The sequence below is a fragment of the Ascaphus truei genome, chromosome 1 (assembly GCF_040206685.1).
Source record: "Ascaphus truei isolate aAscTru1 chromosome 1, aAscTru1.hap1, whole genome shotgun sequence".
In the NCBI taxonomy this organism is placed as follows: domain Eukaryota; kingdom Metazoa; phylum Chordata; class Amphibia; order Anura; family Ascaphidae; genus Ascaphus; species Ascaphus truei.
In genome coordinates this window covers 335,793,570-335,815,316 of record NC_134483.1, presented here as the reverse complement: position 1 = coordinate 335,815,316, position 21,747 = coordinate 335,793,570, and the positions used below count along the sequence as shown (strand labels likewise).

The window sequence follows — 21,747 nt, the reverse complement described above, 5'->3', positions numbered from 1 at the left end:
GAAATGACACATACCTCCAGACAACCGGGACCGCTATGGGTACTTGGATGGCGCCACAGTATGCCTATCTGTTCTGCGCAAAACTGGAAAGTGACTTTCTGTCCACCTGTCACTTGAAACCCCTTACATACCTTCGCTACATCGATGACATCCTCCTGATTTGGACCTCTGGCGAACAGGACCTCCTACAGTTCTATGACAACTTCAATACTTTGCACCCGACCATCAACCTCAAACTCACCCATTCCCTGGATGAAGTACATTTTCTAGACACCACCATTACTATAAAGAACAACCAACTACAGACTTCTGTATACCGCAAACCTACAGACAGAGCCAGCTATTTGAGGGACAACAGCTTCCACCCGACACACACCAAACATGCAACCATCTACAGTCAAGCCATACGATACAACCGGATATGCTCCGACACAGCAGACAGAGACCAGCGGATTAAAGCCTTGAGATCAGACTTTATAAACCGTGGATATAACCACAGAATTGTAGACCAGCAAATTCACAAAGCCACCAGAGTACCAAGAAGTGATCTCCTTGAATACAAACAGAAGGAGACAAGCGACAGGGTACCTTTGGTGGTCACATATAACCCACACTTAGGAGCCCTACGCAAGATCGCCAGGAAACTACAACCCATCCTCCAGGAAGATACAAGACTGCAACGGGTCTTCCCTGAAGCACCCTTATTATCATACAGACAACCCCATAATCTCAAGAATATTATGGTGAGGAGTAAAGTATTCAGCAGTACAACTGAATGCGGGACAAAACCATGCCAGGACCCAAGATGCAAAACCTGCGCAATGCTCTACACAGCGGACACAATACAAATACCACACAAGAATCGGGAATACAAAATCAGAGGAGGGTTCACCTGTTCCTCCAGCAATGTCGTGTACCTCATCATGTGCATGAAATGCCCAGGGGGCTGCTACTACATAGGTGAGACAGGACAGGGGCTAAACAAGAGAATGAACCTGCATCGCCACAGCATCACACGCGGAACAAGAGACAGTCCTGTTGGCGAACATTTCTCTGACTCTGGCCATAAGATGAACGATCTGAGGGTTGCCATACTCAAAGGTAATCTTAAAACCCCGAAAGAGAGATGGTTGCATGAATACAAATTTATGCAACTGTTCGGGACACTTAGCAGTGGCCTAAACAGAGATCGAAATTTTATGAGTCATTACTGACACTAGCGAACTCTCTTCCCATGAGCGCTAAAGGCCATGTCTGTACATACTGTGCTATATGTATGCACACACAGCTGTCTCTCACACATACCAATCCTCCTTATTTTTCCATCCCTATACACCAATAGGGACCACATAGTATCTACACACACTTTTAGTTGTGCTACAAACTCTCACATTTCCACACCCACCCACACCATTTATATCCCCTCTCACTCCACACACACCTTGTGTAGAGCACTGTTTATACTGTGGGCTCTCCATTCATTCTTATTCACACTGATACACATACACTTTCTTCACTTGCTTTCAGTAACCCTTTGACACCTCCAGCCATAAAACACATCCACATCGGGGGAAGGACCAGCACAGATAACATTCCAAGAGACACTGTTTTTAAGTAATCCTTGCTTCATTCATTGTAACATCGCCGGAAGAAGAGATCAGTGTATCTCGAAAGCTCGCACAAATATTAGCCACAGAACGGTATCATCTATTTATTTTTTGATTATTGAAGCTCGGCTAACACGGTACTGATACCTCTACATGTGTGTGTGTGTGTGTGTGTGTGTGTGTGTGTGTGTGTATGTATGTGTGTGTGTGTGTGTGTGTGTATATATATATATATGTATATATATGTATATATATATATATATATATATATATATATATATATATATATATACACATACCCCCTCACCACCTGTTGACTGCTACACCCATAGGAGTATGACATCCGGTGCTCAGGCTGTATAGCCACCATCTTTGAGAGGGATCTAATGAGGCTAAGATCTAACTAGCCATCTGGCCCGCACTCATGCACCTCACCCAATATGGCAACTGCGCAATGTGCAGCAATACACGGCAAACCGCTATAAGAGTAAAATAGTAACATCAAGGACCAGTGTATGCTCACCCAGGGCACCTATCCGCTACCACGACAGTTGGTTCCTCTATCCAGTATGCGAGTAACCATCCATGTGTGCCAGCAAGTACGATCGGGACCCCCAGACTAATGCGCATGCGCAGAACCAAGCATTAACGGTCACAATGGCAACCACACTATCCCTCGAGTGACATCAATCATTATCAGAGCTGCGGATAAGGGAGGAGCAATAGTGGTGATGGCGTATAAGGATTACCGGGAAGAAATACTGGTGCAGCTGAGCAATACGAGTCATAAGAGACTACATGGAGACCCAACAGCAAACTCCAAAAAGAAGTAGATGCTATCATCAGGATGGTTAATAATAATGGATGGATCTCGGATGACACTGATGCATTCCTGACGCAGGATTTTCCAGTAATACCAGTGCTGTATACACTCCCTAAGGTTCGTTCGCAATCCAGGGGGAGCATATAAGGGAAATAAAACAAAACAATCTAAGTGCAGACAATAAAATTATTGTGAATTAACTCTTTGGTAAATCTTGGCTCTTATGCACAGCCTACTCATTATGTGACGCATATCGATGGAATACCATCGACCATCAGGTTACGGAAAGCCACAGTTCAAGAGAAATAAACTACCTGGACACGGTGGTCTTCCTAGATAACGGAAAAATTGGCACACGAGGTTTTCAAAAACCTATGGATAGAAATACCATATTAGATGCCAGAAGTCACCATCCAGCTACATTGAAGAAGGATCTTCCCTACTTCCAGATGCTGCGTGCAGTACGGATAACCAGCAACCCCTTGGAAGTGGATACTGCATTAGGGAGGATGGCGGATCGTTTCAGGCAAAGAGGGTATGACGATATGGAAATAGAACAGGCCCTTATCAAAGCCAGAGGCAAATCTAGGACAGAGCTGTTGATACCGGTCAAAAAAACATCCAATAGTGATCGATTTTAATGTTGTTTCAACGTATAGCACGTCCTCAAGGCTGATACAAAACGGCATTAAGAACAACTGGCACATCTTGACAAACGATAAGAAAATTGGAAAGAAATTCCAGTCGCCACCATTCTTTTGCTACAAGAGAGGACGGAATATAGGAGACACACTAACGTCCTCTGACCCCGTGGAAAAATATTCTACTGGCACTACGTGGCTGAAAAAGACACCTGGAGTATACAAATGTAAGGGTTGCGTAAATTGCCAATACCTTCTTTTAGGAAAAACATGCCCACCCACACAGTGGAATCCCTATCAAAATCTCACACTTTCTAAACTGAATCATGTTATGTAGTGTACATTATCAGGTGCCCATGCGGACTTCATTATGTGGGGAAAACGACAAGAATGCTGCAGGAGCAGATCGCAATGCATAGATCATCCATCAGGAAGGCGCTATTGGAGACCGTGGACAATGAATATTTAAGACGCCAACCAGTGTCGAGACATTTCAAAGATCTTAAACATAGCTTGGCAATGTTTCGGTGCATGCCAATAGCGCAGGCATATGTTTCAAGTAGGGGCGGCAACAGGAGCAAGTTACTATTACAAATGAAAGCGAGACTTATCTATAGTCTTAATACTGTGACCCCTAAGGGTCTCAATGAGGACCTCAATCTGGGGTGCTCCTTGTAACTAGCTCTGGGTCATATAAGTATATCGCCCTGCTGTTGCATGTCCAGTGAGCGCATAGTGCCCGGGAGCTTTTTTTGCCATCCGCATAGTCATTCAACCTTTTCTTTAATATCTTGGCTTCTCTATAGCACTTATCTCTGGGACAAAAGATGTTAATTTATTTGCTTGTATATATTTAGTAGACACAGTATGTTTGTTAAGGATTGCTTGATATGTATGTATGCCCCTTTTTGTGTTCACACTCCCTAATCCCTTATGTGTTAGAATGATTGGTTTCCATTTGGTTTTTATTTTTTGTGTCACGGTATGTTTTAATTATGTTTCATAATTAACAACTTGGTAGTGTGCACTTGTGTAGGTATGAGTTGGTCTGTTTACATATCTTCCTGTACATCTGGCTGTGCTGCATGCTGTGCATTAATAGACACCTTAGGCTTGTCACCATGGCGTCATGGACGCTTTTGGGAAGATGCAGGGTTAATAGTTCGTGTCACTATTGAGGGATAGTGTGGTTGCCATGGTGACCGTTAATGCTTGGTTCTGCGCATTAGTCTGGGGGTCCCGATCGTACTCGGTGGCACACATGGATGGTTACCCGCGTACTGGATAGAGGAACCAACTGTCGTGGTAGCGGATAGGTGCCCTGGGTGAGCATACACTGTTCCTTGATGTTACTATTTTACTCTTATAGGGGTTTGCCGTGTATTGCTTCACATTGCGCATGTGCAGTCGCTATTTTGGGTGAGGCGCTTGAGTGCGGTGCAGATGGCTAGTTAGATTTTGGCCACATTAGACCCCCCCCTCCAAGATGGTGGCAAAACAGCCTGAGCACCGGATGTCATACTCCTATGGGTGTAGCAGTCAACAGGTAATTAAGCACAGGTGTTTGGTCACATGTGGTGAGGGTGTATATATATATATGTCTGTGTGTCAGTCTGTCTTTGCACCCCCTTTGAGAAAGGTTCCACTCCGGAACCGAAACGTCGGATTGGGCGGCCGGTTCATTTTATATTGATGGCTAATACAGACTTTTTTTTGCCTATACTGATCTGAGTGCAGTCTTCCTTTACCGGACGTGAGAATGGTAATGTTTAATTATTATTATTAATAATAATATTATATATATTATATATTTTTTTTATATATAATATATATATATATATATATATATATATATATATATATATATATATATATATATATATATATATATATATATATATTATACACAATTATTGGTGCGCTTGGACATATTTTCTATGTATCATCGACACGTGACTCTCAGGTGTCGCGCTAATGCCACGTCTATCCCTATTGGTCCTGAACGTCAGCTGACCAATCATTACAATATAGAAAACTTTAATCGTCTCTAAAAGGAGGCAAACATGGTCACGTCAGCTGACCATCAAATACAATATGGAAATGTGTACATTTTCATTATACCTTACACCTTGATATAGTGCTCACGCACGAAACGCCTGAGTGCGTTTCATCTAGCTTGTTATGAGCTTACTAAGCATTATTTTAGAGTTGCCCTGGATATTTCATTTTTTCCTTTTTTGCTGGCTGTGCTTCGTTTCTTTACAATATTCTCTGGATCTTCTGTACTCCGGATCAGCATGCCCCAGATCTGTGACTTAGCGGACAGGTAATCATCTACAGCCCCTTATTCTAATTACTATTCAGCATTTATCACATACCTTTATACCTAATTGGGAACAGCATGTGCCACACATTGTAGTTGTCAAGTGGACATCATTAGGCGCATGTTTTTCCCTTGTATACAGTACATATACCGTATATTGCCATTGTCACTCTTGACATTTCATTATACTATCTGGATTCTCATGGACTTGTATGTTATATATTCTTGATAGTCTTCATGTGAGCACTATCTCTCACCTAAATACTGTACATCAGTATGTGGAAGAAACGGGCATTTCTCTTATCAATATGTTTTGCTTTTCCTCCCATCCCAATTTCTTTGTGTGCAGAGTGCAGGGATATGAGAGAGATTTTGGTTTGGACTTTTTATATTTCTCTTTGATATATACATTTGAGTAGTTCCCTGAGGAATAGAAGAATGGACACCAGAAGTTTAAAAATATATATATATTTACCAGAAGGAGCATTGAGTCCCCACCAGTTACTGTATGGCTTACTTGGAGGACTCCAATAAATAACACATCGTTTTATTTTTTTCTGTTTTTAATGACTTACTTCCTTGGGCGCTTTTTATTCCTTTTTAGATCCGCATCGCCGTACGCCTATTAAGAATGCATTTCCTAGTACATCTGTGTCTGGGAATAAAACAGACAGGAAGAGTGTTCTGTTACATGAATCCGGTAAAAATGCTGTTTTTGCATATGATGATGAGGAAGGAGAGGAAGATGATGCTGATGGGGTCAATGGGGAAGCTATTCTTTTTGTTGATGAAATGAAAGAAACCGCAAGCACACCTAAAGGAGAGAACCTTGCTAAACCTCTGGACTGTACTTTCATACTTGATGATTCTGCTGTGCAGGAACCTGCTACTCCTACTGTGAAACTTCCTACAAAAAAGAGGTAAGGCTAATTATTAGAATTGTGACCATTCAAGGCAAATTACACACTAAATAGTTTGCATTCTTATGGGAGCTCTTATGCAACTACTCTTTTCCGCCTCCTTAGACTGACTCCGCTAAAGTGGGGGCCCAAGTCCTACTCCCCGTTATATCCGTGCAAACCCCCGTGCTGGGCACATTGCCAAAGGTCAGACAGTAGTACAGGACACATGGCCTTGAATAACAAAAAGTATTTAGAGAACCCCCTTATTGCCACAGATATACATACATACGTGACCTCGATCAGAGGATCATGTACAGAATATTACAGTATTTATAAATCGCTGTGCAATCGTGTCCTAAGTCCCCACGAGTGCATGTTATTAGGGGCCATTGGAGCTCTTGGTAAGTGTGGATGTCGCACGTGGCAGGCTTTTTTGCAAAGCCTTCAGCACCCTTGTCTGTAACGGAGGATTCCCTTGTTCATTACTCACGACACCGGTGACCCTTTTGGTTGTTTGTCATCTCGGTTCTTTCTTTATGATGTCTCGTGTCTCTCTACCTGTGCACGTTCTGCTGGGCCTCCTAGCAGGATGGACTGACTGAGTCTCAGTCAGTCTGTTCTGAGATCACTCGAGCTCCCTGGAGGACTACTTCACATGCTCTCCCAGCTCCTTTTTATGGGCTTGTTTCTCCTTTAGTCCCGCCTCTTTCACAGCTTTTTCTATTGGCTGCCTCTTTATCCCTCAAGAGTCACATCCTCCTGCGCCAGAAGTGGCTGCCTGATGCAGCACAGCATGCTAGGAGTTGTAGTTGTCCTAAGGCAGCCAGGTGGCAGTGTACGTGTGTAGGCAGCATGCATTTGCAAGAGGTTACACTTGTCATTAAATTGTTTTGAGATAGCCGTACTTTCTACGTTAACATCAGAAGCAGTCATATTGGATATGACATTGTACATATTAGAGGCAGTGAAGTGCATTAGGATTTATTATGATGTATGATGTCTTGAATGTTGTACTAATATTTTCCTTGCTTCCACCATATAAAATATGGGATGAGGGTGGGGAAAAAACAAAACCAAAGTCGAAGTGGTTAGTAACATCTTGGATGGATGACTCTTAACTGCCCCCCCAAAAAAAGATTTCATGTAGTTCCTTTAATGTGCAAATTCATTTTAGGGCAATATTTAATATACAGCTCAACACCGTTATAACGCGATCCGTTACAACGCGAATCCGCTTATAATGCGATGCAAGCGTGGCTCCCAATTTTCGTATTTATGAATACTTTACAACAAGATTATTGGTGTCTTGAATACTTTATTGTACATTATTTCTAACGCGATCCGCTTATAACGCGATGTGATTCTGTGGACCCCAAGCACAGTGTTATAAGGGGGTTGAGCTGTATTTATATTTAAAATCGCAGAAACCTTTTTTTACAATGTTTGAGACCATCAAGTAACTTTTAGGTTACAGTGTCTTGGTTTCTTGCAAATTTTCATGGGGAAATCCTGCGAAGCACTAAACGTAATCTATCCATCAAAGTAACGGAAGGGGACACCTCCTGTTCCCATCAATGTCGAAGTTATCACATCGAAGGGTGGTCACTTGGATCGCGACCCCTTTAGCACACAAAGGGTTAACCGCTGCCTATTGGATCTGGTGGTATAGTGCCCAAATCTGTGTGGATCTCTTCAATTTGCCATGTGTAGATTCCGTGGACAGACAACAATCCTGTTGGTTGATTTTATACTGGAGCCCTCCATGTTTTCTTCATCACTAGATTTCTTGTTTTCAGACGCTAGGCTTTACTCCCTTTACTACTAGCTTAGCACACCTGGTAAGCTACTGTTTAGTTATTACTCGCTCTACGTTTTATCGCCTTACCAATACAAAAATATTCAAATTTACTTGATATTTTGGGAAAAAATGGAATTTTGATTTAACGTCTTGTATCTTTTTGAATGCAGGTTAAGCTTTACAGATACTCCATTATGGCAAAAGAGCAAGGTTGTAGTAACCCCAGTGAGAAAAATGTCAGAAAGAGAGGCATTGGGAAGTACCACGGGAAAGACAACGCAATCTAAAATTTTACAGAATTTTTCGGATGTGAGCAAGAAGTCTGTACCATCTCCTATCGTGCAAATGGCATCAACAGGAAATGTTCAAAATCGGTATTTAAGCACAGTGATTAGAAACATTTAAATTTTTTATCCTATTGATGTTACATAGTAGATGAGGTTGAAAAAAGACATACGTCCATCAAGTTCGACCTATACAAAATTTATGTGAATATTAATAAATTAAAAAACTACTTCCAATATTAAATGACACTTGGACAGATCGATTTTCTCCCAATTTCCAAAACGTGCTAAACTCCTGTAAACTGAAACAACTGGGGAAAGTATGTATGTATGTATGTAAAGTTGGGTGAAAAAGAAAGTACACACTCTGAATTCTATGGTTTGACATATCGGACATAATAATCATCTGTTCCTTAGCAGGTCTTAAAATTAGGTAAATAAAACCTCAGATGAACAAAAACACATGACATATTACACCATGTCTTGATTTATTTAACAAAAATAAAGCCAAAATGGAGAAGCCAAGTGGGAAAAACTAAGTATACCGTATGATTCAATAGCTTGTACAACCACCTTTAGCAGCAATAACTTGAAGTAATCGTTTTCTGTATGACTTTGTCTCTCACATCGTTGTGGAGAAATTATGGCCCACTCTTCTTTACAATGTTGCTTCAGTTCATTGATGTTTGTGGGCATTTGTTTATGCACAGCTCTCTTAAGGTCAAAATGCCTCCACAACGATGTGAGAGACTGATAAAGATGGTTTCTCCATTTTGGCTTTATTTTTGTTAAATACATCATGACACGGTGTAATATGTCATGTGTTGTTCATCTGAGGTTGTATTGACCTAATTTTTAGACCTGCTTAGGAACAGATGATTATGTCCTGATATGTAAACCAATAGAATTCAAAGAGGGTGTACTTTCTTTTTCACACAACTGTATATCTACCTTCCCCCCCCCCTCCCCCGCCACCACTGTCCTAACCAAACGGAAATTCTGTCTGGCTCCTAAGTATTCAAAAAAATAATAATAATAATTTGTCCTCCCCTGAATAACCAAATACAATCTTATATATTCACACAATCACTCTCAAGCCATTTCTATTCACGTACAGAAAAACATTTTTACAGAAAAAAACATTTTAGGCTGATGTACCCTGGAAGCTTTTCAGAAACCATATAGATCATGCCCCCAAAAAAACAGTTATGTGCTTGTGCATGACTGACTCTGACCCTCAGAACCTTTTTACCTAGAACCACTTCATTTCAGATGTTCTGAATAAACTTAATTCAATTTGATTTTTGATAACTAGTTTATGATGTTTAGGTTCTTAAATATCTTTTAAATGCTCAGTGCACTTTATAATGGATGGGTGTGTTGAACTTAATTTATTTCAGTGGATACTGGACACAAAGACACCATTAAATAAAGTGCATTGTGTACATTTACCATAGTCTAAAATTGGTGCTTCTATATAAATGTAGTTTGTATATTGACTATAAAAATACTGCCTTTTTAAGTAGTATCTCGTAATTACTTTTGAAGATATATTTTGTTTTACGACAGTTGCAGCTTTGCCACAATATGCAAGTGCTAGGCGCAACTAATCGTGGAATATCAATAGGCCATATAATTCAATGTTTTAGAAAATACGGACGCTGTAGACAGAAAACAAATACTGTTGCAGGTGGTTGAAAAAGTACCAATTCCAGTTAACAAACTGCTTTTGTATATTCAACTAAAATGTAGCATTCTTGGTTCCACTTATTAGCTAAAGTGAATTTGGAGTTGGCCAAATAAAGTGCCATTTTTATATTATTAATGTTTATTCCCATCATGTAACAGCATTAATTATTTATTTATTTTTTTTATAAATGGAACACCTGAGAAATGAATGGTCCACACTAATTTTAAGTAGATACGAAATCAAACTAGTTCTGACCAATATATATATTTTATATATATATTCACATTCGTTTCTTTTTTAATGTACCTTAACATTACGGAAGGCCTGTTTCCCCACACAAAATGTATACCTGATGCACCCTGTGTATTATTGTGAACATAGAATTAATTTATTAATACAAAACGACTGAACTCAAAACCAAGCAAACAAACTCAGGATAAACAAAGACACATGGTCAAAAGTAATGCTAAAAAGAATACAAATATATGATTATTATTTTTTTTTTAAGATTACTTTTAAATGTTAAAAAAATGGATTTCAACTCTTGATACGCAGTACTGTATGCATAATGTTGTATGCATGAGGCCCAGTCCCATAGATCTTATCTAATATTCTTACTTGATACACCTTGTGATAGTGACTTGCCCAAGGTCACAAAGAGTCTTTTCACTCTTATGACAAAACATATAGGGTAATGCATTTCCCATGTCTTTTATGTAGCTTTGAATGTTCTTTTGTGATGTATTAAAATTCACATTTTACACTTCTGTAGGATGAGTTTCAGCAGTGCACAATCTCCTCATACCATAATTAGACAGGCTACTAATGAAAATAAAATGCTGGAAAGGCCCCTGGAAGCGGCAGGTCTTACAACTCTGCAAGGCTCTAAGCAATCAAAGAAGCTGAATCACCCTGCAGAAGAACGAGCGAAGAGGCCATTTTCTTCAATCTTTTTACAAGCAACCACAACTGGGCATGCAGTAAGCAGGTGTGATCTATTTCACTGATTACAGTAGTTCATTTATTTTTGTCTATTTTCTTTGTCTGTTATATCATTAGAAGTGGGATTATCCTATCGGATGTATCAAAAATAAAGTTGCAGCATAATAGCATGAAGTGGTATGTACAGTAACTGTACTGTATGTATATCTCTTTATATAGCGTCATCCATGTATATAGTGCTACACAACAGTAGTACACATGTAATACTGTATTGTAACACACAATGGAAATAAGTGCTTTAGACATAAAAGTAACAATAGGAAATGGAGTCCCTGCCCTTGAAAGAGCTTACATATAAGTCGGGAGAACTTAGAGACAGGAGGATGGTCTGGTAAATGCGTCTGCAAGGGGTCACGGTCGGTGCATATGAGATGTATAGTATCAGCCAGCGGAGCTACCCATATGCTTTGTTAAAGAGGTGTGTTTTAAGAAAGGCCCTAAAGGTGGATAGAGGGGGTGCCGTTCAGATATTCAGGGAAGGGCCTTCCAGAGGTGTGGGGCAGTGAGTGAGAGGTTTTTAGGTGCAAGAGGACTGTAAATACAAAAGGGGTAGACAGAAGACATCCTTGAGTAGAATGCGAGTCAGGCAGGTGTATATTGAGAAATTAGAGCAGAGATTTAATGACAAGTCTATAGCTTTGAGAGTGGGAGAATTTTGTAAGTAATATGGGATTTAATAGGAAGCCAGGAGAGGGATTTCAGCAGGAGAGACGCTGAGTCAGATTTTGGAGAGAGTAAAGTGATTCTAGCAGCAGTATTGAGGATAGATTTGTAGGAAGTCGGGTGAGAGGTAGGAAGGTTGGACCGTAGAAGGTTATAATAGTTGAGACGGGAGAGAATGAAGGCCTGCGTAGACGTTTTAGCGGTGACAGAGGAAAGGGCATATCTTGGCAATGTTGCGGAGGAAAAAATGACCGGTTTTAGGTACATTTGTGAATGTGAGGGAGGAGTGAAATGTGACACCTAGGCAACATGCTTGTAGTACTGGGTGTATGATAGTACTGCCAACAGTAATATAGCGCCAGGCTTGGGAGAAAGTATGAGGAGCTCCGTCTTTGACATATTAAGTTTGTCGACGGAAGGCTATCTTCGATGATGTCGAGACATTGAGACTTTGGTCTTGTACATCAGGAGTAAAATCAGGGTTATAAGGTAAATTTGTGTTATCAGCAAGAGGTGATCTTTGAACCAAAGATATGTGAGAAGGTCACCTAGCGTGTAAAAAGAAGAGGTCTCAGGACAGATTCCCCCAGGGTAGGTCCACTGAGAGATCGACGGAGAGCAGACACACGAGACACTGAAAGCATGATGGAAATCCAGGATAAAGCTCTGTTACGGATACCAAGCGTATGGAGAACTTGAAAAGGGTGGTCCACAGTATGAAAGGCTGCAGAGCGGTAGAGTAATATGAGCAGTGTGTAATGGCCTTTGTCTTTGGCAGCATGGAGATCATTTGTTGTTTTGTACTATGTAAGGCTGCGCTTACAGTGCCGGCGACAGTGACGTCATGTTGGGGTTGCTGAAAAAATCAAATTGACTTGGCTTCCAGCGATCACGACGGCGGCAATACATTTGTTTTGCCGCGACGTCGAGTTGCCGGCACTATAAGCGGAGCCTAAGGCCGTGCCTACAGTGCCGTTTTTGGCGACGGCGGGTGACGTCGCCGTCGCCACCGGCGAAAGTTATGTTTTGCCGGGCGGCCGGGTCGCGGGATTCCGGCAATTTGATTTGTTCAAGGGCCGTCATGTGACGCAACGGCCCTTGAAAAATCAAATTTGGCCGGCTTCAGGTTTTCACGATGTCGCTCCGTCGCTTGTCGCTGTCACGTGCACTATAAGCGCACGCGGCGGCAATGTATTTGTTTTGGGGCGACGTCGCCGGCACTATAAGCGCGGCCTAAGAAAGCCGGTAAAGCTGCTGCTTTTTTTTTTCATAATCATTGTTTCATAATTTTGTATAATCTCTACAGCTACGTAGGTATCTTTTGTTTTCTACCCACTACACTAGATATCTTCCCCAGTAGTCTTCTGACTTGGAGGGAGAAAGGGGGTGGGGGAGTAAATTTTTGGATGTGAATATTAAACAATATCATGCATTTGGAAAGTAAGGAAGTAACATGACCTTTTTAAAATATATATATATTTAAGGCTTTCTGCAGTTGTACCTGATCCTCCAGTTCCTGTTCCAGCTCCTCCTGAGCAACAAGCTGTAGAAGATGAGTTTATAATAGATGAAGCAGACAGTTTCATTTTCAAGTCATGGATTTCCATCCCAAAAAAGGGAAAACCAACAGCAAAAGAACCTATGTCAATGACTGTTGAGAAATCAAAGCCAGTCACTGATGAGAGAAGAGCTGTTTCAAAAGTTAGACGCAAGAGATCTCCTGTTTCAGCAGATGTTGGATTTACTGCCAAAACACCGCCACGAAAAAGTAATAAGGTGTTTGGAGAAGAACGTGAGCGATTGGCCAGTCAGTCTGTTCCAAAAGGAAGTTCTTTTGAGGAGAGAGATTTGGTTACAATCTCTGAGAGAGACGGTACTTTGAGTGGAGCACTTTCTGTACAACAGAACTTTTCAGATAAAGAAAGTAATGTATTTAAATCGCCAAAGAAGAAAGTGGGCAATGTTAATTCTCCATTACAGCAACCACACCAATCAGATTGCTCCTTGAAGGAACAGACTTTACCTAAAGTATCTTCAAAAAAACTAAAACTTAATGTAAGAAAGCAAGGGAGGCGAAAAACCGTTGTAGATGCAGAACATTTATCATCTTTAGAACCTCTGCTTCCAAATGATCGCGACAAATCGAGTGCTGCAAATATTGACTGCTTGTCGAACAAGGAGTCATCCGAGGCAGTTCATGCATTCAGTGAAAAGCACAACCGTCACAAATCGCCATGGAAACGTCGGCACTCTAAGAGAGCAGCTCCATTAGAACGAGGGCTACCATCAAATCAAGATAATGAGTGCCCTAACTCTGCAAGCAGTCATCCATTGACAGGATCTTCAGAGAAACCGTACGTTTCAAGTGAAGAGAATAAAGTGTCTGTAAAGCAAAAAGGAACCTTGACACCAAAGTCCTCTTTAAATAAGCAGCAGAACAACAAAAGGGGTAAACTTTTTTACATTGTATTGTTCGCCAGGACATTCAGTCTTTATTTGGTGGTTAATTTTTTTTCATCATTGAATTAATTAACACTCGTAAATGTAATGCGATTTTAAATTTTTTTTTTTTTTTTTTAAAGTTCAAATTCTCTTGCTACAATTGTAAACTAAGGAGCATAATTATTCCCTATGAGTAGGTTAAATGTACCTAATTTACACTTGAATAAACAAACAAAAGACCAATTTAAGAATTTTAAAAGAATTGACTCTCAGCTTTAATTCCCCCATAGTTAACTATCTCTCTTCCTTTTTTTTGTCCTCCTGCCCTCCCCTTCCTCTTTCTGGTTTGAAACCAAAGGTTTATTTTCAGCCCTGTGGACCCCCTGATTTTCAAAATTCTTAACGGGAAAGGTACAGCTGATAGTTCCTGGCTTTTATTTCTCCAACGTGACGTGGACCCCTAGGAAGGCAGTACGATTAATGTGGTTTCCTATTGGCCTGCACGACACGGGAGATTTAAACTGACGTTTTGTTTCCCGGAGAGAGTTTGGTGCCTTCAGGAAAAAAAAAATATAGTAGATTTAAATAATATAGAGCATCTGAGATTGCTGGTTTAACATCTCCATGTTAAACATCGACATTTGACTAATCTCATTACCAATCGTAATTAGTCCTCCAACTGTTTTATTAGTAATTATGAAGCCATTATTCGTCAAATAGATAAACAGAAGTAGCTGATATGCTAGAAGTCCAGTGTCCCCCACATGAAGCAATACATATTAATTTCTTACAAGATAGAAATAAGACTGGTGGTTTAAATTTTTCTAAAGACACAAGAAGTTTTTTTTTGTTTTTTTTAACTGCCCTTTTTATGATGTAAATCCTGTTTTAGTTTGTAAAAAAAATAAATTACACAGTGGCTAGCCAGAAGAAATCAACCCCCTCCATGTTTCTAGCTCATCATGTTCACAAAGTAGCTTTTAAAAAAGATACCTATAGATGTCTTGATTTTTTTTGTGTTTTAAAAGTTGCATTCACCTAAGTTTAGCTCCTTAACTTAAGCAGGTCAAATCATTGGTTAATTGTGGCCTAAGTAGTCTGTTTAAAATAATATCCCATACAAGTCTAACCAAAGTTTCAAGTGTGTGTTTTTTATAAGGTTATTTTAAATCATGCTTGAAGATTATACATACTGTTAGAAAGTGCTATATTATTCATATTTATTTCTGTTGGAAAAATTATTTATAGTGTTTATGCTAGTCCTAATGGAAAATGATCTTTTGCAGACGAAAGACAGCAGCTTTTTGGTGTGGAAAACCACACATGCATTACAAATGAACATGGTCGAAGCCAGAGGATACACAAACGACCATCATTTTGGTGGATGGTTTCTCCAACTCAGATGACCAACACAAGTAAGTTCTTGCATCTCTTAAAGCTGCAGTTCAAGCAGTCGTTTCTTTAAAAAGAAATATATATTTTCCATTCAATATGTGCATCAATACAATCTGCACACAGACAAAGTGATTAGCTAAGTTGCTTATCAATCCGTTCTCCTGTGATCGATCAGTGAAGATTTGGTTCTGGGGTTCATTACATTTCTGTTAGTGCAGCAGAAGATTGCCCAAGAGGCAAAGTTGTGTGTATTGTATGTCTTTATTGTGGCAGATCATGTGACCAGGCAGTCACTAGATACAATTGGTGCACTGCTAGAGAGGCCAGGGCTCGAGCTAGAGACAGTTTTAAAAAAAGGAAGGGGCTGTGACTTTGTAAATGGTTGGTTGCTATAAAAACTGTGTACACACACACACACACACACACACACACACACACACACACACATATTCGACAAATCCGGTTGCCCCTGGCGACAGGATATTGACGGCTGGCGACATGCCAAGTAGCCACGATGCTCGCGCTAAAACAAACCAAAAAATAAATAAAAATCCCCCTTTCTGATTGGATGACTCAACTTGCTGGCCTGCTGCCAGGATCTTTTTTGGCAGGCAGCCAGGCTCTGTGAGCCCGCGCTGTGATGGTGGCCCCTCCCTTTGGATCCTGTTGCAAGGAGCAAGAAGGTAAGCCTCATGCCTCCATTCCCATCCCTGCCTCCATTCCCATCCCTGCCTCCAATCCCATCCTTGCCTTCATTCCCTTCCCTGCCTCCCTGCCATGCCTCAATTCCCTGCCTCTCTTCCCTTCCATGCCTCCCTGCCATGCGACGACCCCCACCCCCCCACCGCCGTGCGAAGGCCCCCCCATGCAGTAAGGCGACCCCCCCCCTGCATTGCGGAGGTCCCCGCGCCTTGCGGAGGCACCCCCTACCGTGCGGAGGCCTCCCTGCCGTGCGGGTGAGTGTGCGTGACACGGAGACAGCGTGACACTGAGACAGCGAATAAGGGCACCCACCCACCACCTCACCCACACCTTCCCTCTCTCTGAGTCACACTCTCTGTGACACCCTCCCTCTCTGTGTCACCCTCCCTCTCTGTGTCACCCTCCCTCTCTGTGTCACCCTCCCTCTCTGTGTCACCCTCCCTCTCTCTGTGTCACCCTCCCTCTCTCTGTGTCACCCTCCCTCTCTCTGTGTCACCCTCCCTCTCTCTGTGTCACCCTCCCTCTCTCTGTCACCCTCCCTCTCTCTGTGTCACCCTCCCTCTCTCTGTGTCACCCTCCCTCTCTCTCTGTCAACCTCCCTCTCTGTCAACCTCCCTCTCTCTGTGTCACCCTCCCTCTCTCTGTGTCACCCTCCCTCTCTCTGTGTCACCCTCCCTCTCTCTGTGTCACCCTCCCTCTCTGTCATCCTCCCTCTCTGTCAACCTCCCTCTCTCTGTGTCACCCTCCCTCTCTCTGTGTCACCCTCCCTCTCTCTGTGTCACCCTCCCTCTGTCTGTCTCTCTGTCTCTGTCTCTCTCTCTCTGTGTCTCTCTCTGTGTCTCTCTGTGTCTCTCTCTGTGTCTCTCTCTGTGTGTCTCTCACTCTGTGTGTGTGTCTCTCTCTCTCTCTCTGTGTGTCTCTCTCTCTCTCTCTCTCTGTGTCTCTTTCTCTCTCTCTGTGTCTCTTTCTCTCTCTCTCTCTCTCTGTGTGTGTGTGTGTGTCTCTCTCTCTCTCTCTTTCTTTCTCTCTTTCTTTCTTTCTCTCTTTCTTTCTCTCTTTCTTTCTTTCTTTCTTTCTCTCTTTCTTTCTCTCTTTCTTTCTCTCTTTCTTTCTTCCAGATCTGACTCGAGATTCACACCGGAGACATCGGAATCCCCCCTGACCCAGAAGACAGGTAGGGAACACCTCCCCTCCAATTTATAACATTGCGGGAATGAGGGTTCCTGGACATTGAGGGACTGCGGATCAGGTAAGATCCCAGGCGGGATTGCTGCTCTAGATATTGTGAAGCGGGGACGTCCAGACACTGGTTAAGGGGTTCAGGAAAGTAGTCATTCACATTTGGCTTTTTTTTCTAGATCCGACATTAATACACACACACACACACACACACACACACACACACACACACACACACACACACACACACACACACACACACACACACACACACACACACATACATACACACACATATACACACACACACACACACACACACACCCACACACATATACACCCCCCCCACACATATACACACACCCACACACATATACACACACCCACACACATATACACACACCCACACACGTAATTATGTAACAAGGACTAATTGTAGTGAAGTATAAATGTAAAACAATAAATAAACTGTTGTGTCAAAAACTAATGTTGTTCTTACTAGGAATTTATTCAATTTATTAAAAAAAAAAAGCAGGGGCGGGGCTAAGTGGCGAGTAGGTTTTTGTTTGGTTCGGTGACTAGATTTTTGGGTGATTTGTCGACCACTGTATATATATATATATATATATATATATATATATATACACACACACACACACACACACACACACACACACACACACACACACACACACACACACGAAAAGAAGTGCCAGCTCCATAGCATAATACTTTATGTATATAATATAAAAAAATTAAGAACCGGAGTGGCCACCAGGACATGCACTCACTTCAGTATAAAAAAAGCATTCATGGGAGACAATCTGTAAAACCGTCAGGAGCTGTGGGAGGATAATTCAGCCAGACAATATAGCATAAGTGTATATAGGTCGTAAGTAGTGGATACATATCCGTAGGTGGATGGATGGTACATCAGAGAGTCCCCCCTGTATCAGCAGTGAAGGTAGTGATGCCCACAGATGATCTGTGCTCCGTCCAGCACTGTAGAGAAAGTGTCCAAGTATTGCGTATGCAGACCTCCACTCCACGTGTATCTGGTGCAAGAACACTGTCACAGCAGCCCGTCAGGAGCGCCTCACTTAGCTCTGCTCCACCCGGAAGTTTCCACTGCTCAAACCACCTTGTGTAAAACACAGGCTAACAACCTCCGAACAGCTCCCTATCGGCGTAGTGGCGTCAGTGCGTCACGCCTTTCGACGAGTTTCGTCACAAAAGTGACTTCTTCAAGGAATGATAGGCTGCTGACTACTATGACCATATATACCCTATTCAACAATCAAAGTAGATTGAATTTAGCTGTGACAAAGTAACAGCTGCCCATCATTTTGTGTGAGAGGTTCAACAACAAGGAAAAAAGACATCCTCATATAAATAATACAATTAGAATGCATAATCCATATTTTCTTTTAATATGGAAGTATATAAAGATCTGTAAAGGGAAAAAAAGAACCGCTCATCCATATATGTATGTATAATCATATAGTATAACCAAAGGTGCTCGGAGGAATATATAACTAGTATATCTGAGTTGATCCAAAAAGGGGAATCAGAAATGTTCCCTCACAGTAGAGCACTCAATGTGCGGAGTACAGTGAGTAGACTAACAATGGTCTAACAGGTAAATACTGTTGATAGGTCAAAATAGGCCTATCGTAACCGGATTAGCCAGGAAGAAAATAATAAAGTTTTATTCAAATATATGGATTAAAAACACATAAATCACATTCAAACATTAAAATAACCCCGTAGTGAAGTGGCAAGATAAGCAAAACAATGGGTATCTCGATAATAATATCTGATTATATGCTATCAATAAAAGTCTCTAATTCGGAATCTAATATTCAGGTCTGCAGGTAAGTATCACTCCCGGCCTAAATAGATACAATAAAGCAGGCAAGTATCCTATATATAACAAGGTAGAGAAAGGCTACCGCTCACCATATATTATTTCTTAAAAATGTATACTGGTGACTAAAGATAGGGTGCATACGGGATGGATAGTGTTAACTAAGAAGGGTGAAAGATCACAGAGGTGGTCTAAAAGATTCCTATTTGCACTCGCTAGACCAGATTTGCTAGGCTAGGAAAAATACAATCCTTGGAGTTGCCCCCGTAGCCATACATAAACATTTTATAAAATCACATTTATTCAACATATATACAACAGACTAAATGTCTAAAATACCACTATGTGGCTCCAGGAAATACAGAGGGAGCACGCAGGGGTAGGGGAATGATTGCTATGAGAGTTATTCTAATGTTGGGAGACTGTTATTGTGTATAGTATCGTATTTGGTATGCCAGAACACTCCTATGGGGGATTCCCACCACAAACCTCTGTTATTGTGATTGAGGCATATAGCCTTTATAATGTGGACTGGAGTTCCAGCATGGGAAGGTTTGCTAGGTGACCCAGTGGGCCTGTATTGATGTTAAAGGGGATATATAGTCTTGGGTAGCGTCCCTGTATATAGTGTGGTGTAATATATGAACCGAATGGTACGAGGACCCCAATATACTTATCCCTCTACCTTCCTTTTACAAGGTGCATGGAGCGCCCAGTGGGAGCGCACCGCTATATCAATAGGGTAACAGTCAAGGCGTCACTGCGTGTAGCGTGGCACCGCTATCCTAAAAAGCAGAGACAGTCAATTTAGCTGCTTCCTACTGGTGCTGCCATTGGTGCTGTCTAAATGCAAGCATCAGTGTATATGTAGCTCCCTTCGATGTTCATACGACCTGTCAGTCTCTCAGTAATCTCAGCTTCCCGCTTCCTGCTCCTCCGCGACTCCAGATGACGTCACCGGAAGTGCGTCATCACGTACCAACGCACGATTATTATTATCTCTCGATAATAATATCTGATTATATGCTATCAATAAGTCTCTAATTCGGAATCTAATATTCAGGTCTGCAGGTAAGTATCACTCCCGGCCTAAATAGATACAATAAAGCAGGCAAGTATCCTATATATCATTATTACCAACAGTTATCTTTACTATATGGAATATTTTACCTGTTGGTAATAATGATATACTTTATTATTTTCTTCCTGGCTAATCCGGTTATGATAGGCCTATTTACCTGTTAGACCAGTGGTTCCCAAACTTTTTCGGTTCAAGGCTCCCCAAGGCGATCAGGATTTTTCCGCGGCACCCAAAGTAAAAACAAAGGTGTATATATACATACCTAACAGTTGCAGTGCGCAGTTGGTGTCTCTCTCAGACACTCTCACACACTCTCACTCTCTCTCACACACTCTCTCTCTCACACACTCACTCTCTCTCAGACCTCACTCTCTCTCTCAGACCTCACTCTCTCTCTCAGACCTCACTCTCTCGGACCTCACTCTCTCAGGCCTCACTCTCTCTCAGGCCTCACTCTTTCTCTCAGGCCTCACTCTCTCTCAGGCCTCCCTCACTCTCTCTCAGGCCTCACTCTCTCTCTCTCAGGCCTCACTCTCTCTCTCTCAGGCCTCACTCTCTCTCTCTCTCTCAGGCCTCACTCTCTCTCTCTCTCAGGCCTCACTCTCTCTCTCTCTCTCTCTCTCTCTCTCTCTCAGGCCTCACTCTCTCAGGCCTCACTCTCTCTCTCAGGCCTCACTCTCTCTCTCAGGCCTCACTCTCTCTCTCTCAGGCCTCACTCTCTCTCTCTCAGGCCTCACTCTCTCTCTCTCAGGCCTCACTCTCTCTCAGGCCTCACTCTCTCAGGCCTCACTCTCTCTCTCTCAGGCCTCACTCTCTCTCTCTCAGGCCTCACTCTCTCTCTCTCAGGCCTCACTCTCTCTCCCTCAGGCCTCTCTCTCTCTCTCTCTCTCTCTCTCTCTCTCTCTCTCTCAGACCTCTCTCTCTCTCTCTCTCTCTCTCTCAGACCTCTCTCTCTCTCTCAGACCTCTCTCTCTCTCTCTCAGACCTCTCTCTCTCTCTCTCTCTCTCTCAGACCTCTCTCTCTCTCTCAGACCTCTCTCTCTCTCTCTCAGACCTCTCTCTCTCTCTCAGACCTCACTCTCTCTCATGCCTCACTCTCTCTCTCAGGCCTCACTCTCTCTCAGGCCTCACTCTCTCTCTCAGGCCTCACTCTCTCTCTCAGGCCTCACTCTCTCTCTCAGGCCTCACTCTCTCTCTCAGACCTCACTCACTCTCTCAGACCTCACTCTCTCTCCCTCAGACCTCACTCTCTCTCTCTCAGACCTCTCTCTCAGACCTCTCTCTCTCTCTCTCTCTCTCTCTCTCTCTCTCTCTCTCTCTCTCTCTCAGACCTCACTCTCTCTCTCAG

General features: G+C 42.1%; 2 protein-coding genes across 2 annotated transcripts in view; one reads left to right on the top strand and one right to left on the bottom strand.

Moving 5' to 3' along the window:
* LOC142498913 (uncharacterized) overlaps positions 1-16,225 on the top strand; it is a 41,145-nt gene extending 24,920 nt beyond the window's left edge. Inside the window, exons 6-11 of the mRNA XM_075607554.1 lie at positions 5,999-6,314; positions 8,265-8,468; positions 10,841-11,056; positions 13,218-14,182; positions 15,462-15,590; positions 16,167-16,225. Coding sequence (XP_075463669.1) covers positions 5,999-6,314; positions 8,265-8,468; positions 10,841-11,056; positions 13,218-14,182; positions 15,462-15,590; positions 16,167-16,198 — 1,862 coding nt within the window. The 3' untranslated portion in view covers positions 16,199-16,225. The remainder of the gene's footprint in view (positions 1-5,998; positions 6,315-8,264; positions 8,469-10,840; positions 11,057-13,217; positions 14,183-15,461; positions 15,591-16,166) is intronic.
* The window catches only part of STAP1 (signal transducing adaptor family member 1), a 145,296-nt gene that overhangs the window by 116,368 nt on the left and 7,181 nt on the right, over positions 1-21,747 (bottom strand). The gene's annotated exons all lie outside the window — the stretch shown is intronic.